The sequence below is a fragment of the Solea senegalensis genome, linkage group LG5 (genome assembly GCF_019176455.1).
Source record: "Solea senegalensis isolate Sse05_10M linkage group LG5, IFAPA_SoseM_1, whole genome shotgun sequence".
Lineage (NCBI taxonomy): Eukaryota > Metazoa > Chordata > Actinopteri > Pleuronectiformes > Soleidae > Solea > Solea senegalensis.
The window spans coordinates 3,552,200-3,570,895 of record NC_058025.1 but is presented as its reverse complement, the minus strand read 5'-3'; the positions used below and the strand labels follow the sequence as shown (position 1 = coordinate 3,570,895).

Here is an 18,696-nt window from a genome sequence, read left to right as displayed (position 1 = left end):
GGCACCGTCACCTAGAAAGCAAAGCTATTCTCCAGAGTTTGAAAAGTCCACAAAGTCAAAATATGCAGAGAAATGATGGACGCAACCTTTTCTTAAAACCACAACATGATTTTAACTGATGAATAATTCTGCTTCCACCCATATTTGTTGGTTCTTTATCCTTTTAAAATCAAACGTTTCACCCACTCCTTGGGAGCTTTACTTAACGAATCACAACAGGAACGATGCGGTTGGTAAGAGAGTTCTCCTTATGCGACTCCGTGCCTCGAGCGAATCCGTTGAAACGTTTAACTCGTATGCCAAACCATGACAAAACGGCAATGTAGAGGAAGAGGAGCGCTCATGTCCTGCCATCGGCTACAAGTGTGTTTCTGAGTGCGAGGCATCCGGGTTGGTTAATATGCACGGAGAGGACCCAGGGTAGCAAAGTGCGTGACCGTGAATCATTCACAAACACAGCGCCTTGGACCATCCTGTGCCATGTTCCTGAATGAGTGGTATAGATAATGAATGAGAACAAGAGAAAGCACTTGGAAAAACTTCCGCCGCGGCGACTCAGTTTCCCACAGCGTCGATATTATAGTCCCCTATCTTGCAAAGTTAAGGACTGAGTTGTATCCTGAATCCAGGTCCGAGTCTCAGACGCCACTACAATCTAACCCAATCTTCCTTGAACCACGACCAACATCCACTGAAAATTTAATCTCAATCCATTCCAACGGGAATCCACGGAACAGTGCCCGTCTTAAACTGTTACTGCAACCATAACAATTTACATGTGAATGTTTGTTTTGTAACGGTTATCTCCATGGTTTGATTAACTATGAGGTGTGCTGCTAAGGTCTTGATCTCCATGGGTCTTTAATCTGGTTAAATAAAATAAAAAATCCCCAGTACGAGTCTTTTATATTTATAATCAGGAGCCAGGTCAGTTCTAGGGAGGCCACTGTTTTGGACCACCACGTTTTTATGATAGCCCACAATGGACTAAAAACATTGTTTGTGAGTTCGAGAACACGTGTAGCTTAGCATCGAAACTCATTCTGCTGCAACATGAAACTTCAGCAATGAATGTTAAATTTTACAACAGCCTAAAACATATCTTTCTTGGCAGAAGATAACATTCCCTTTTAACTATTGGTTTTCTCCTCTGTTGCTCTGAAAGGCAAGTTTGTTACATAAATACAGTACATTTGACATGATTTGGCATTGGTGAAGAAATGACATGAGTATTGGGGGGGACGGGGGGGTTAGCAGTGAAAACATGCAAGAAAATCACTCAAAACATGAGTGAGACGCCCATGATTGGACACTGCTACAAACAAACAAACAAACAGGAAATGGCAAACTGTACAGAGGGCAGCTGTTTCCAATCAAGGCTGATGGAAGATGTTAGGGACAGTACAAGTGGAGGAGCCTACAGTCTGGCTCCAAGCAAGCCACTCTGCATCATCATCATCATCGTCGTCTTTACCACCCTGTAGCTTCAATTACAGGGCATCATCCAGGATCACACAAGACTGACTGATGCCTGGAGGGGCTTTTGTTTTGGTGCTGCTGTAAAGAAAGTGCTAGAAGTGCTTATTCACCGTCTCCACACCACAGACCTCACTGCTCCACTGAACACGAGGGGAGGGGACACAGTGAGCACGCTGGGCAGGGTAATAATCAGAGCTGTGTACACTATTTTCTTTGTATTACCCAGTCGTGTGCACTGGTGGAGATCCCGAGCAAAGACCTCAGGCAAACATGCTCGTTATCCACCGTCACTGATGGTCCCTGCCTTGTAATTATGTCTGAGCGAGGGCTCATTATTGAGTCCACAATCAACTATAAAAATATCCATGTCTAAACAAGGGGCATCATTTCTTAAATCTTACACATTATTTACTCTTTATTATTTCCTCGTATCCCACTGGAGCCACATTATTGAGGGTCTCATGGTATAATACCGGATGATGTAAGGATCCAGACTGACTGCATCTCCTTTAATCCCATTATTCCCATTTACTTATGTCAACATATACATTTTCAAATACATAGTTCATATCAAACCTGTAGCTAGTTTTCATTAAGGATGGAACAGTAAATTCAATTATACGATACCACAAGCACAAAAAAGGGACCCGTGACACTAAAGGTGTCAGTAGCTGTGGAGCCGAGTGGAAGGAAATAACAACTACAGAGAGCATGGACAAAGAATAGAGAAGGATTTTACAACTGTGGAAGCTCCAGCAGCTCTCTTGGCACATAATCAACCTGAAAAGATTCAAGAAGATGCCAAGAGAAACTATCCAATCAAGTATCTACAACCCAACTTCTCCTCAACAGTACGAGATTCACTGAAGACCTGTGGACATTGTCTGTAAACACATTAGAGCGCCAAATTAAATCCTGTCATAAACAAACTTTATTCCAACCTAATGACCAGTTCTGTACCCAGAGACAAACACCAAAGAGCCTCAGTTCTCACAGCCAAACTTACCACATTCTACGTCTGTGGAAAATTTGCTGTTCCGTTCATACTAATACAAGGGGACGCGTCAGTGGAGCTAACATTTTAGTAGTGCCAATTGCATGGTGTCTTCCTGGTTTCCAGTAAGTTGTCAGCCAACAATGCAGAGATGTTCTACAGTCAGTTACCAAGAGTATTTTACGACGAATTATAGTCTGAATTTAAACCTTGTATTATTTGACAGTGGAGCTGTACATGTGTGGGTACCAGTGAATGTCCTTGTTTAATGCAATATTCCATGGTTACTACCATCTTTCGACCAAAACAGGGGGTATTATGCCAAATAAAGTGTGCACATCTGGCGTGCTAGGTCTGTGGAGACTCAAACCTTTAAAAGTAGAGTACTGGTGTTATACTACAATACATGAGTAAGTCGGTCTTCTCAATCCTGTTAAATGCTTTCTACATTGAAGTTCTTGGCATAGGCACTCGCACTGTGCAGCATCCAATAACATGGAGTAAAGTGACAGCCCCTCACGATGCCAATGTTAATACCCCCCGACCACCTCCACTGCCCCCAAACATCCCATTTGTTTACGATGGCCACACACCACCATCAGTCTGCTTCAGATAAAAACCATGTGTAGAAGATTAGAGGCCAAGTGAACAGCACAGAGTTGAGCATAATAAGACGACTGTAAGCGTCACGGCAAGTCTGTCAGCTGTAACAGATCTACACTCTGGTTTTCTAACTTTCAACCGGTGGGAGATTTCAGTTTCTAGTCTGATTTCGACACCGGCGCCAAAAGAAATATCCTGTTGTGGCAAAAAGAATTTACAGATGGTTGATAAATTAAAAAGGGGAAAAAAACAGCAGAGTTGGGTCACCAGAGCTGCCTGAAAGACTTCTCACACAAGTCTTTGGTCACCCACTGGAGGGACGGACGTGATTCAACAATTATTCATTCATTTACATCAATTTTGACCAATCACTTTAATCATTACTTTTTTTTTAAAATAAAACAAGCCCTTGGGTTTTTCCAGACTCTTGAAAGATACATTCTCTTAAGGCACTTTACATGGTAAGGTCAATACCTTATTTTTTACTTTTTACTATATTATAATGTGTATATGTTCTGGTTTAGTTGCTCCAATTTTGCTTTGTAGACCATTCATCCATTTTCTACCCCTTTATCCTCCACAGGAGGTTCTCGAGGGGTGCTGTGCCAATCCGGACAGTTCGCCAGTCCATCACAGGGCCATGTAGAGACAAATAATCATTCAACCATGTGTCCAATTTACTTATTCCTATACAGAGAAGCCAGAGAACCAGAGCACACATGGGGAGAACATGCAGAAAGGCCCTTGTTCTTCTTGCTGCAAAGGCAAGAGTGCTAACCACTAAACCAACGGTGTGACCAAACAAGACATTTAAGAACATCATGATTTTCGAGAAACATAGACCAACATTGATACCATCTGATATTTTATAGACCAAACAACTCCAAATGTTGAAGGTTTCTTTGGTCACAGTTATCCTGTTCAGCAGTTTTAAGATAATGTCCATGATTCCTGAGGCTCAGCACGTTATAAATGTGGATACACATGAACGTGTGAATTGTGAACAAAGTAAGGGCACAGCGGATTCTTCTAGACAGGGAGGGAAGCCAAGTGGTCTCATGTGATGATAGTGTAGTAGGTCTGGAGGAGGCGCTGCCACCAAAAGTCAGACACAATGGAGAATAAGTACGAGTCTCCGTGTTTATTTATCCTTGAAGTGTCTTACAAGCAACACATTTGACATCCTTTTTTCCGATCCACCACTGCAGCAGCATATCACGCTCATCAGGCATCTGGAAGTCATTGTGGTGGAAATAAACATTCTGGACTTCATGAATCTCTTGATTTATAATAGCCCTGATTCCTCCTTTTTGGATGCATCAGTATAAACAATCAAATCAAATGAAGCTACATTTTATGGCTGCAGCTGACGATTATTTTCACGATCGATTAATCTGTCGATTCCATTCTCAAATAAATCAAGCGCATGTGAGAAAATGTCGAGTGGTGTTTCCCCAAACGCTGAAATGATGATGTTCTCAAATGTCTTCTATTGTACACAAAACCAAAATTGGAGCAAGGAAATCAGAAAATATTCACATTTAAGAAGCTGGAAGCTTGTTGTAATAATAAAAGTGCTTCAGTGTCACTTCTCGATATCCCTGAAAACCCCCTCCGTAAAGGCTCCAACGGTTAAGGAGCCAAAACAGCATCCGCCTCCAGCGAGAAGACAGAAACTATCTCTGTGTCTGTCAGAGGTTTAACGCTGACTTACAACGATGGAGAGGACGGAGTACAGCTTAATGCTCGGATTTCAACAGGAATTTCTGCTAATGGCGAAACCATAAATCCGCTTTGACAGCGAGACATGTATTTATGGTTTCTCAGTGTAGCGGCGTTAACTGCAGATGCAATTTTACCAGCACAATGATTATGATTTACGACCAACAAACGCCGCCATGGCAACCGTCGTCCTACAAAAACCCGAGGTGTTGTCCCTGTGTAAAAACTGGGGGAATATATGCTGACACGTCTTGTTTTTGCTGGCGCGGACACACTGAGGGGTAGTTATGCAGGTCGTTCCCCTCACAACAACTTTTGGAATGTTGACACACTGCTCAGCGAGCTTCACAAACAGCACGAGTGAGTAAAAAGGGCCCATCTCTCCCTGCCAACATCCCCCCCATAAAACTCGCTGAGCCCAGTGTCCCCATGAGTGCGCCTATGGGGGGGCTTGAAAAGCACGGTGAGGGGGGGAATCGAAAAATGCCCCAGTTTGCTTTTCCACTTCGGGGGAAAGAAAAACAGAGGTGTGCTGATCAATCAGTGGGGATGAGGGGAGGCGTGCTGCCTGCACAGCAGCCACAATGGAGCCCAAAGCTCAGCGGCAACAAGTCCACGTGATCGGCTTCACACTGTCCGCTCACAGACAGGAAAACATCACTCTCCTCCCTCACGCAAGAACTGTCCGTCCAAACTAAACCGGGAGGAGAAGCTCCTCCAGGTGAGCTGCAGTCATCTACAGCAGTTTTCAATCTCCATAACTTCTGCCTGTGCATGTTATATAAAGTTTTACACACTGCCTCCATTTAAAAAACTAACTTCGTTCTATTCCTGTGAGTCAACTCTCCGATTATGTTCCAAAAAGCGTTGACCACAGATTTGCACTCCAGTCCACCACAGTCTCTAGAATAGAGCGGGGGAAAGAAAAGACAGCTGCTGGCAAACACACACACACACACACACACACACAGGCTGGTCTGCCGTGAGCACAATGGAAAACAGAGACGTACCGGGACAGACTGTGGATGCACGGATTAAGAGTGCGGCTCGGCATTTCACCCTGTCCGAACCCGACCGAGCTCGAGAGGATACTGACCGAACCGGACGCATCGGTGGTTACAGTCTTTATTCATGGTTACGGCAAATAACAAGTTAATGTTACCTCCAGGAGGAAACAACGAACACACACATGCACAGACACACACACGTTACACACCTCATGAGTTATCACAGGCATTTGTGAGTATAATAAAACTTCAGTTTCACCATCAATGGACATCAGTTTGTATTTTCAAACTCTTGTTGAACTTTTTCTCTTTTTTTTTACAGCTTCTATCGTCTGTGAATTGAGTTTACTGTGTTCTAAATGATAACTGGTCTGTATTTATATAGCACTTTTCTAATTTTGATGACTGCTTTATTTGTCATACGTTACAAGTACAACAGCAGTAAAATGACACTGCGACAATTCTGTGCAAAGACAAGACTATAAAGGGAGAACATGAGAGAACATAAACACTAAAGTTCTATCACCTAAGTGTCAGGCCAAAGGATTATGGAATTAGATTTGTGTTACTATTTAACACTTTTTAAGAGGCCAAAAAAGAAAAAATCAATTTAATCATTCAAAAAGATTGTATTTTACTGTTTGAAAATACACTTGGTTACCTGGTTTGTTCTTTGGGCCGTGTTTTTCGGTTTGCGAGTTCCAGACGGACAGCGACGTTAAGCCTGTGACGACTTCTGGTCCATTGAGCGGACACTCCAAAACTCAGTAGCCAATCAGCAGGCAGCTTCCTAAGGCCCGCCCACAAACAAAAAAACCACGGCGCAAAGAACAAGCGTATTTTGAAACAATGATACAATATTTTTGAATGATTAAATCAATATTTTTGTGAAAAGTGTTTGAAAATATTGACGCAAATCTAACTCCATAAAAGGACACATCAGCACATAGACTCTCTCCCCCAGTGCTTCACAGAAGCACCAGGTCAATCACTTATCCGTTACTACTCATCGTTCCATAATGTACTTCTATTTACTAAATGCTTGCACCATATTTTCAATAAAGTCATTTAAAAAGTACCCTCTATGACCCAAGCCCGACAATCATTTCTGGATTATTATTGTTGGAAGCCGGCCCAACCCACCGAGTCCCGGCAGGCTTAAGTCAGGACTCGATGGGAATCCAAGCCCGAGTATGAATGGATACATTCATGTCATCTGTGTGGATAAAGAGCAAAGTGACATGTCACAGAAACCAAGGCCACTCCACCCGTTTTAAGTCCAGAGAGGAAACGCTTGGTTTGTGTAAACCTAAATTCAGTGTCACTGTGTCAGGAGATGGTCATCCTGGTCAAGAAGGAATATTTATAAAAGCCGTGTAACCGAACCTAAAGCAACGCTCAGGAACCTCAAAGTGCAGCGACATGGAGCCTGGTCCTAATGACCCAGTGACGGGTCGCGTCTCCTGAAAAGCAAGTTTGGTTTTGGCCCTTTTCAACGCCACAGAGATCCCATTGCGGCGACTTCTTAATGATATAAACAGACGCTCTGAATCATGACCGTGCCCGGCCATGCACGCACAATCGCCCGCTCTGCTCTGACAATCTAGAATACACTTCTCTCTTCCCGTTTTGTCATGATAGTGAGTGAGAAGATACGAAATCCCATGAAGGATGAAACAAAACTACTCGAGAATAACCCATGGCACTTTTGAATCAGACAGAAACGGCTCCACTAACGTATTTCCACGAGGGTTTCCCAGCACATGTCAGAAGCAATGTAATTTAACCATCGACAGTTGTTGGATGGTAAGTGCTGGTGCTTCAGGACTCTACAGTGGTGGAAGTTTCCTCCAACAGCGGCCTCACCCCAAAACCATCTGATTAATTCACTCTTTCCACAGTCGCACTAACCTTCAGACCCAGAGTTGCGCAGACAATGAGTGAAACTGTGGTCCAAGATTTTCACCAAATCACCCAGAGCTCAGACAGATCAAAGCAATATTTCGATTTTAAACACGCCAGGACTTGCCCATAACATCACTATTTAGGGATGAGGCCACAGCAGAGCTGCAGAAGCTCTGGGCAGCGGCAGCAGCAGCAGATTTTGTGGCGGTCACGCATTTTAAAAACGATATTTGGGCTTGTGTGTTTATATTGGAGTCAATGTTTGTCCAAATTTACTTTTGGGAAGCAGGAATTGCACTTAAGGGACTAATTTCACCCCATACTTTCACTGCAGCTGCGTCTCCTCGACTTTGTCATGTCACGACAACGTGAGGCAGAGTGGCAGGAGCAGCGAGAGGCTCTACAGTCACACACTGAACTGAAATTAAAACACGTGCCATCCACAATGAACACACTAAGCCTGTTGATCCAAGGACCACATGGAATTTCAGTGGCGGCGGGTAAGTGTAGCAGGTCACTAAATAAACTTGTGTGGGATACACTCCACTGGAGACCTCATTAGAAGATACCAATGTTGTTAAAAATGTCCAAGAGTCAAGTTTAAAAGTGAAATTTTGGCTGCACAAACCACAAATAAAGTATCATCGATGATACAGATGGTGCAAGATACAGGATTTTAACTGGATCACCAAAGATCCTGAGTACAGCAGAGGTGGATCACTGCAACATTTTCTGACATTTTATGGACCAAAACGATTACTCGATTAATCAAGAAAATACTCTATCGTTAGCTGCAGCTGTAAAGACAACAGATTCCTTGTGTAGAGGGATCACGTCAGGTCAGGTACCACCGTCAATCACGAGGCTGAAGTTTACGTCCAGATTTGCTGCTTCCCTGTTGGGAGTTACTCTTCTTACGGATGTTAAAGTGCACATATTTAAAAGGGCAACTGTATTTTTGAGACACACTATGAAATCAAGAAAACCTTTATTTTATTTGACACAGTTGTGGACATGACCGTTGCAAGTTGAGTTTGCTTTGAGTTTCCCCTTAAAGGGCCAACAGGGAAGCTGAAGAGCGTGGACGCCAACTTCAGCGCCGTTAAGACTCCAACGCTAATGAAGTTAAATATTATATTGTTTATTTTACATGCAGAAAGTTGGAGATGCAATGTCTGGATGGATGTCCACGCTGGCTGTTTACAAACTCATGCATTCAGGCTGTATATCGCTCCATCTTGGCAGATTTTAAGTGCACAGCGAAGCCTTAAACCAGCGCTGCTGACGTTCATTTGTCAAGAGCTCTGCCAGCGAATATGGCACTGTCAGCAAACCGAGTCACGTGATGACTGCAGCTCAATATAAAAGTAGTGTTAAAAGGTTTTAATGTCAAGGTCGACTCAATCTAGATTTATATACATGAATATCTAATTGGATTTTATTATAATGTGCTCTCAATTAGTGTGACAGGCAGTTATGGCTCCATAGTGTGAGACTGTGGGCTCTGCAGAGCGGTGTGATGACTAAGTACAGTTCCCTGACCCCCACCACTTCTTCCAGCTCCCGTCACACAACACAACGACAGGCCTTGTGACGCATCGGGGGGGAAAAACTCGGCAGCAGCCTTCCACAGCCTCGGCCATCACAGCCACTATTGTACGGCGGCATTTTCTCAGGACACCCAAGACCCTGGAAAATGGTGGATCATGTTGCGTATCCCGCTCTCCTCATTCAGGGAGGTAAAAAAAGAAGTGCCTTTTAGGAGCTTTTTAGATACGCTGATCACCTGATACAGAAGCACTCTGCACCTCTTTAGCAGGACACAGGCCCTTGTTATTGAGGACTGCACATGTCAGGGCTCACTGGGCTACTGTGTTCCTGCCAGCCTGAGCAGCATAACACACAGTCTGTGCATGGAAGGCCTCTCCCAGGCCATTTCCCAGCCGAGCACTCTGAAAGAACCTCACTTTCTAATCACAGTTCTGCGGCAGGAGGCTCTTGGAGAGAAGGGTCAGCCAAAATCAAAGTTCTCATCCATTGGAGCTAAATGATGGCAAGTTCTACCAAATCTGTCAGGCAAAGACAGCCGAGCAACCCTATCCTAATCAACTTAAAAAGGCGTTTGCAATGTTGATATATTCTCAAAACACATGGAATAAACAGTTGAAAAGCGTGATAAAATAACTAAGTTGATGCTGGAGTGGAGGGAGGCAAGAGGAATGTAATGTTTCCCAGAGGATACGAGAGGATGCAAATTCCGATGTAGGGGAAAATGAGGAAAAAAAAGGGGAGGAGAATGGGACGAACGGGCGACTCCATGAATACCACAAACACGCAAGGCTTTTGTGGACGGACAGCCATGACAGGAGCGAGTTAATTTCCCGGGGTTCACTGATGGGAGCGTGGCCACAACATGCCTTCTAATGCGTCTCTTGGTGAGCCAGTGCGGAAGTTTGCTCCTCAATGGTTTGCTGGCCACAACCTCTCGACTCCTCGTGGGGTTTTTGTTAATGTAGGTTTGGATTGATGAAAACATCATTGTCTGAATTTCACAGGAGGATCACGGTGGGGACGAGCCAATCGGATGTCAGAAACGGGGGGAAAAGACAAATGTAATACCATCTGTAACAAGTAACTGTGCCTTAAAAGAGATATCAGGTTCCCGATTATCCAGACTAAGCCGCCATTCAAAAATCTCCATGCAACGATTAACCGATTACTCAATGAATCGCCAACTATTTTGATAATCCATTAACCGGTTTTAGAGTTTTCTTTTAATTGTTACAACAACCTCCCTGATTTTTCAGCAACTTAAACATGAATATTTTCTAGTTTGTTTGGTCCATATAATAAAGAATTATTAATTATTTAAAACTTTGATTTGTGGACCAAACTAGACGACAGAACATCGTCATTTCCAAGTTTGGGCAGGAAAAAAAAGAACAATTTTCAACATTTTATGGACCAATAACTCATCAATAGTTATCAAAAATTTATCGACAGATTAATCAGTTAGTTGCAGCCCTATTTCACACAACTCTTGAAAAAATCTTAAATAAAATGGTTATAAATCACAAGATCCTGGAATGACTGGAAAGATGCAGGCTCTCCCTTATGGCATTTCAAAATAAATCCTGTGAAATATTCTCATGTTTATCACAATACTGTGTCCTATCACTTACTCCATCCAGAGCCACATAATACATCACGACCACACAAGTGTTTACAGAATCTGCAGCGATCATCAAGAGCTCCAGAATTCACAGCTGGAATTCAAAATGGCTTATTTATAATCGCTCTTCAGCCAAAAGGGATCCATGACACAGTCAAGCTTATTCATGTCCAAGTGGAGAGAACTCGACACGAAGCAGCTCCATCATCTCCCAGCAGTCGACAGTCGTGTCTGCCCGAGGCGTCCGTCGGTCAAATGAACCTCACATATCACACTCATGTCAGCTCGATCTGCCTCCATAATGGCGAGGTCAACTGGTTCGACGCATGGACACTGTCTCACATTCCTGACGGCTATTTTTAGCTGGGACGACTTTTCTCGAGCCATGGACACCGAACCTCAGCCCGAGGGTTTCAGACAGAAAAAATCCAGAAATAATTGTCATGCTCGGGTTGGACATCGGTCACGTCAATTAACGCGGTAGTTTCAAGTTCTTTTAGTGAATTATAATGGAATTTTTAAAATTGCTTCACTGAAAATAGTGTCAGTGAGTCATTTAACAAATATACATGTATGAAATGGGACCACATGACAGCGTAGTGGATAGAAGTGTTCGGTTAAGGAACTTTGGCCTGTTTTCACAGTGTGTGCATGGGTTTTCTCTAGATTAGGTTTACTCTAGGTTAGGTTTACTCTAGGTTAGGTTTACTCTAGGTTAGGTTTACTCCCACAGTCGAATAAAAAGTAGAAGCTTATAAGTGATTGACCTAATGTTTCGGTTTCAAAGCGGGTTTTACATGGACATTGAATGCAACACATAGGCTTTTGAAGCCATCCGTGGTGGATGTTATCCTTTTCTTCCACAACAACTCATAATAAACCACAATAGTTGGATTATGAGTGCAGTTATCAGCGGTTACAGTTCAACAAGAGTGAATAAAAGAATTAGAATTAGTACTTTGTGAACCTGGAGAGCGATGGAGAGCAAGGCACCCCAGCCCTTGAATGAGCAACCTTCCGGTTACAAGCCCAATTCCTTTCCTCTTTGCCATGGGCTGCGCCATAAATAAAGAACTAAAAGTGGTATGTGCTGCTGATAACTCATGAGATGTGTGACTTGTGTGTTCATGGGGTCAGTAGCTGCTTCCTCCTGGATGGATGTTACCATAATTTCTCATTTGCTGTAACAGATTAACTGTGTCGGGTATTTGCAGCAAAGAAACCCAGGATGCTTGTTGGGTTCAGTCAAGTTTTGGTCAGATTGGGAGAGAAGTCATGATCGACATAGAGAAGGTTATGTCAATATCTACAAAAGACTTCATACTTGGCTCGAGTCAGAGACGTTTTTGATCTCCGTCTCACTGGGAGAACGATGACCCGGTCTACCGCTCGCTCAGAACTGGACATCAGAGTGAGAGACGGTACATCTGACTCCCATTCATCACTCAAAAAAAAAAAGAATCCCAAACTCGAAAAGAGAATTCAGAAGAAGAAAAAAAAAAGTGAACCTTCTCATCAAGCGGCTTCCTACAGGGAACGCTTGAATGTTTTGAAGTTCAAGCCTCTGCATATTTATCCAACTTCATGTAACGTCAAAAGATATAAAAAATGGCAGGAATTTCTGGTGTCATTACAAAAGGTCTTGTATGTTTTCGTTCCCCCCGCTGTCATCTTGCATGTTCTGTTTGTTGTGGGACCCGAGTTTGAGACGAAGCATGCGAGCATAGCTCAAATAGTTCACGATGAACTTTCCCACAACATTTTCTGCCTTTAAAAAATCGCTGCAGTCTTTCCAGAAACCCTCAAGTCTCCCCCTCTTGGTGCTGGAATGGCAAATAAGTACAGTGCAATTCAGCTGCAGTCTTATGATAACCCCCCCAAGTCTGTGTTTCAACACTCTGAGACAAATGAGTCGCCTTTCAGGCAACTAAAAAGGTTAAGGCCATTGTTTCAAAGGGATATTAATCTTCTTCCGCCTGGAACAGGCGCTGAGTGAAAGTGCTTCAGACGGTTGTTCAACCTAATGTCACAGAGAACGACCTTTTGAGATTATTCACTCCCTGCTATAAAAATGTCAGAGCCTCTCTGTATCCTGCCTCGATTGTAGGGCATCTTCTGTGGCATCAAAGAAACAATAAGAAGAAGAGGAAAAGCTACGATTTCAGACGATGTTGTTTTTTACAGACTGAGGCAGCGCAGACTAAATAAAACACACAAAAAACCTTCCAAGTGTACCCGTCTGGGTGAACTCGCAGCCTTTAACTACAGCAGCAACAAAGGAGGGGGAATTATGGACACCTTACTGTAGAGAACAAACAATGTTTGTGGTTGGTGAGTAATTCCATGCTCCCTATAAACGAGCCTCCATCCGTAATGAAGACATTGTGCAGCTTTGACTCATCAAAGGATAGACAATCTCTGAAACGGTGAAAAACTGCTTACAAAGAAACGATAAACTCACCTGTGACAAAGGCCTGGACAGACTGAGAGTCTTCTCCTCTGGTGACCATGAGCGCAGCTGGACACTATAATTTAAGGAAAGGAGAGATTTTAGAGACATTCAACTGTGTGCATGGGCTATTTTTGGACAAAGCTGCATTAAAATGACTGATTATTATAGAAACTCTTTATTATGACAACACTCAGTGAGTCTTAAAACAACATTAATACATTTAAACACAAGTTAAATGAAGTGTCTGTATTCTATGTTGAAAATGTGTACAAAAGGGTCAATTTACAAATCCGTGTGCAATAAAATAAGCTGTTAAGCAAAAGCACTTTTTTGGCACTAAACACTTATGACAACCTATGATCCTCATTTCCTGGTTTTTATTTGGAGCGCCATAAATCTCTGTTACCTTGAGAGCTGACGAGGGACAACACATGTATAAACTTTCAGTTCTAGGATGAGGGCAGCGCAGGGTAGGATGGATTTGACCTGTGACCCAGTAAAAAACTCGTCCTGGGCGGTCAACAAACGGCCGAGAGAAGCGAGGTGAACGTTCCACACTTTTGCCTTTTGTTAACGTGAATGCAAACGGCGGAATGTGATATCCTGTGCATATCCTTTGTTACTACAGTACAATCCCATGGCTCCGCACTCCGTCGGTGACTCTCATACCTACTGACTCTGGAGCCTGTTGTGGAGTCATGAGAGCACTTGTCGCGGGCCTTTGTCCAGATCTAATCCTGTTTGAGCAGCAAACGGACAGGTTTGTGAAAAACAACCGTCCATCTGAAACGTCGGGCTCAACTCTCTTTTGAGATTTAAATCACTGGATTAGTTTGCTTCGACACCTCCTGCCTTTGTTTTCTTATGACGACAGTTTGAGCTGAAACACGGTGGTTTTTCACTTCCATGTCTAAACTTTCCCTGCTTATACTAAATGTTTTATCGAGAATTACAGGTGAATTGTTTGAACCGTAACTAATGGAAAAACAAACAAACCACATATTTGTGCGACTTTAGCCACATAATCCTTTGCTTGTCAACATTGTTGATCGCTGACGTTATGTAAGAAAAAAACTTTGTCTTTCTTGTGTAAAATTTGAGACAAAAACAGAGACGGGGAAGCTACCTCTTGTTGGAGACGGGTGTCAGCCTCTTCCCGTTAGGACTGGCTGGAGGATCGGGTGAATAAGGCCCAGGAGAGAGTGACGCGGGGCTGGAGATGGTGTACTCTCTGTAGTTCTGGTTCTCATCTCGACTCACTTTTACCGACTCCTGCAAAACATCGTGTCGAAGGAATGTTAACGTTAAAGTTCTCCCAATTATATCTCAGACAAACTGTAGGTAGATTCAAAGCTGGTGTGAAGCTGCGGCACTGACCTGGAAGCGTCCAGTGAGTTGTTCGGGGCTGCTGATGCCGTTGGTTTGTCTGGGGCTGCAGGGATCAGGTCTTCAGAGAGAGACAAAATGAGAGAAAAATACCATGAACCATGTATAATTGAATAAAACATAAAACTGCACTCAGCGATTTGTTTTTCTGTCTTAAACAGCTCTTCTGTAGTGGTCTTGCTCCAGGACACAATGATGTAGCCTGGTTTCTCAAGCTAAAAACCTAAACCTCATGTGACCATTCAGGTAACACAAGCGTGAGCGTGCGGATGTAAACAGGACAGTGATTTCTCTCCTCCAGTCGTTCACTTGAAGAGTGAGAACAAAGATCTCTGTTCCGCGACTGGCGACAAGGAGAACGTGAACGTCGGCGTTAATCAGGCATAAATCAGGAATAAATGACAGTAGAAAGTAACCCATGTTATCATGCCCACACTCCTCAACTACCAAACTCACCCATGAAGTGATGTTGGGAAGAGACGGAGGAATTCTGATGGCAGCAACTGACAGGACACGGGGGCTAAAGTGGGAGGAGGCCCCTTGATTCTTAGAGTGTTTTTGCATCTCTGACTTCAACCTTATAATCATTCAAGTTCAAAATACACAGCCTAGAAGCTCATCAGACCGCCCTTGGAATTGCTATACGTGCAACTTGGCATTGGATCCACTTTGAATGCCCTCGTAGCTTATCAGGAAAAACAATAGCACTCAGAGAGCTCAACACGGTCACCTGTGTTTTACTACAAGTTCATTTCGATGAAACTATAACCTCCCTGGCGGTGGTTGTAAGACGGCGATTGTGCGATTGTGTGGTTTTGCTGTGAAAATGGATGCTACTATGAAACCATCCTTGTGGCATCGACAGTAAAGTAAAAAAACAAATCTGTGGACTCACTCTTGGCTCCACCAGCGCGTGTAAGCGGAGGAGGCATCGCAGATGGGCAGGGCATCAAGAATTCCACCTCACATGACTAACAGAAAGGGATTAACAACACCATCATGTTGGTGTTTGTGCGCGGGGGCGGCGGAACATCCAAACACCTTCCTCGGAATTGTGTGTGTCACGTCATGTTTGCCCAAACTTGATTTGTGCGGAAAACTGCAAAAAAACTGCAGAGACGACTTCAGCGGGCCGAGCGGCTTGAACTCTCCTCGCTGAAATAGAAAACACATTCTGCGAGCCGTTCCGTAACTGAATTTTGGAGAGGGGAAAATATGGGCAAGCGTAAACGCCAATGCAAACACGCAGTGCCCCCGTGGCTGCAGGGCCAGAGGCTGACTGGCTCTAGGCTGAGCCCGGGGTAATGAGGCACACAGGAAGGCCTGGATGCCTGTGGTAAATCACCCAGAAACACACCTCTGCTCTCGTGGCCTGGACTGCTGCACAGAGAGAGAGAGAGAGAGATGGCAACAGGACAGAAACCGATACAGCAGCCATAAGACATGTCTTCCCGTAGGAGAAATCTTAATGTGGCGAGCATGAAAAACTCTTGGAATCGCGAGTAGTTGCTCCCTTTTCTACCACGTTCATCACAAGAAGCTGTGGTCTTTGGACGAGAGCAGCCGTGCAGACGGGTTACAGGTGCTCACAGGTTTTCGCTTACAAAAGAATTCCTGGTCAAAACGCAGACAGTGACTTCACACTGCAGGGATTTTATGCCGACATAAATCAACACGTGAAACCTCTGGCTGATATCAGCGCTTCACAGCTGCTGCTGCTGCTGCTGCGAGACCCTGGAGCCGTCACGCTCACCTGCCGGAGGCAGATTCTACGGATGTGTTGATCAGGATTATCTCTGTGAACTTGAAGTCCTCGTAAAGTGATAAAAATGACCTATTCGGACTTTGTCACCTCTCAGAAAAATGGGTTACGTATAACCTAATTATATTTGAATAAAAAAGGCTAAAAAAAAGGCAGCTAAGTGTTTAAAAATCAGGTTTCAAGTCATTAGTAACATTCTGGATTCCACTGCAGGAGCACTTCATCAGTGTCTGCACACGATATTTACACGAATGCTCTTGTATGAAACTACTTGTGGGGAATTAACTAGAGCGGAAACAATTACTCGATTCATGGATTATTAAATTCATCGTCAAGCATTTTGATAATCAATTAATCGGATGAAGATTTCTGGTTGTTTCTGCTTCATAAATCAACATTTTACGGACCGAACGATTACTCAATGAATCGAGAAAATAATCGTTATTTGCAGCTCTAGACGTGACATTTTCACAAATATAACGACTGTACACAACCACAGAGCGGGGTTTAGCTACAGTGCTGCTCTCCGTCTCCCTCTTTCTCCAGCAGTGGTACTGCAGCCTCGCAGCAGGAGTCTGCTCTTCTTCTCATGAACATTTCTCTCAACTCCTGCTGCACACAATGCAAGCAAAGCCAAGCTAAAGACCCTCAATAAACCGTATAGTTTTGTGTATAATGTCCACTACAGTCCTGAACTCCTACTGCACCATTCCTAATTAAACCATCTTCACAATAAATTGGACTTGCTTGCTCAGTGTAGTTTGTCCTGTTCTTATGTGAAAGTACACGAGGAATGAAAAACCGGAGTCAAATTCCTCGAATGTGAACTCACTCTTGGACGGCCGCGCGGATCCTGATCCTGAATAGACCACAGGCTTTGATTTGCCGAGCAGCTAAGTGGAGTAACAAAGCATGCGGTCGAGAGTCACAGTCTGCGTGTCTCCACTTCTCCAGCGCTCACACGTCCCTGTTCAACTGTCGCTGCAGACGTGAAGTTCCTTGTCCTTCAGTCGCCGTTGCTCTTTTCTCTTCATGTCTTTCTGCGGCTCAATTTTTTTGAACTGAAAATCCTAAAATAAACAGACATTTGAAGCCGAAATTTACAGGATTTTTACCCTGATTTAACAGCTTTGGAGTCACTGTGATGGTTAAGTGTCTGTTAGAGGAACACCAGCCCTGCAAGATCAGGAGTCTTAAGAATCAGGTCTTGTGAAGTCTCAGGTCTCGCAATTAACACAACTAGACACACACACACACACACACACACACACACACACACACACACACCAGATACCGGCTATAAGATCAAGGCAGCGTAAGTTATTTTAGACGTTCATTGTGGCAGAGCCGGCGAAAAAGAAGCAGAGAAAACCGTTGTAAAACACGAGTAAAACACAGAAGTAGAGCTGCAACCGAAGATTATTTTCATAATCGATTAATCGAGTACTTGTTTGGTCGATAAAATGTAGACCAGTGTTTGTCACACTTATAAATGATGCCGTTCTTGTTTTATGCACAAGCCAAAATAACTGTATGGAGCAAAGAAACCAGAAAATATCCACATTTAGGGAGCTGAAAAATCAGAAAACTGGCTTTAATTAACACTGACGATTTATTTAGTAACCAATTAGAAATGGATTAATCAACTAATCGTTGCAGCCCTAAATTCCCGTTATGTTTTTACAACAGTAAAGATAAAGCAGTAGATAATGGATGGATGTTTACCGTGGTTTCGTCAAAATTGGTACTCCAACTTTCAGTCATTTCTGGTGCTTTTTTTGCATTTGTTTAAAGCGGAACTTTCCAAAACTTAGCCAAAAAAGAAGCTGCAGGAAAAGCACAACTAAAACCTAATGCACGTATATCATTAGTTGTTATTTTAGTTATTTTAGATGCATCTTATCGCCTCTTCTTCTCGCCATTATGCCCTTTATTTATTGTGCATGTTACGTATTCTTCTGTACGGCACTTGGGTTCACCGTGGTTGTTTTTAAAAGTGCTTTACAACAGAACATGTTACACGACGCACCAGCAACACAAACCCGTGTCTCCGTTCAAAGCCGCAAACATGTCTGAAACAGCATGTTTCTGTTCTGCCCGTGGGCTGAAGGCCAACGACGCTATTTCTGTAGCCACCGTCGTTTGCCCACATCGCCGCCGCTGCGCTGAAGCAGATGTGGAGCTGTGCAGAAACGAGCAAGCAAATTTAACATT

General features: G+C 43.5%; 1 protein-coding gene across 1 annotated transcript in view; it reads right to left on the bottom strand.

Moving 5' to 3' along the window:
• Positions 1-18,696, bottom strand: part of pdlim2 (PDZ and LIM domain 2 (mystique)) — a 53,639-nt gene that overhangs the window by 15,583 nt on the left and 19,360 nt on the right. The window contains exons 4-6 of the mRNA XM_044027146.1: positions 14,712-14,781; positions 14,461-14,606; positions 13,344-13,407 (exon numbers count right to left, since the gene is read on the bottom strand). Of these exons, the coding sequence (XP_043883081.1) occupies positions 13,344-13,407; positions 14,461-14,606; positions 14,712-14,781 (280 nt within the window). The remainder of the gene's footprint in view (positions 1-13,343; positions 13,408-14,460; positions 14,607-14,711; positions 14,782-18,696) is intronic.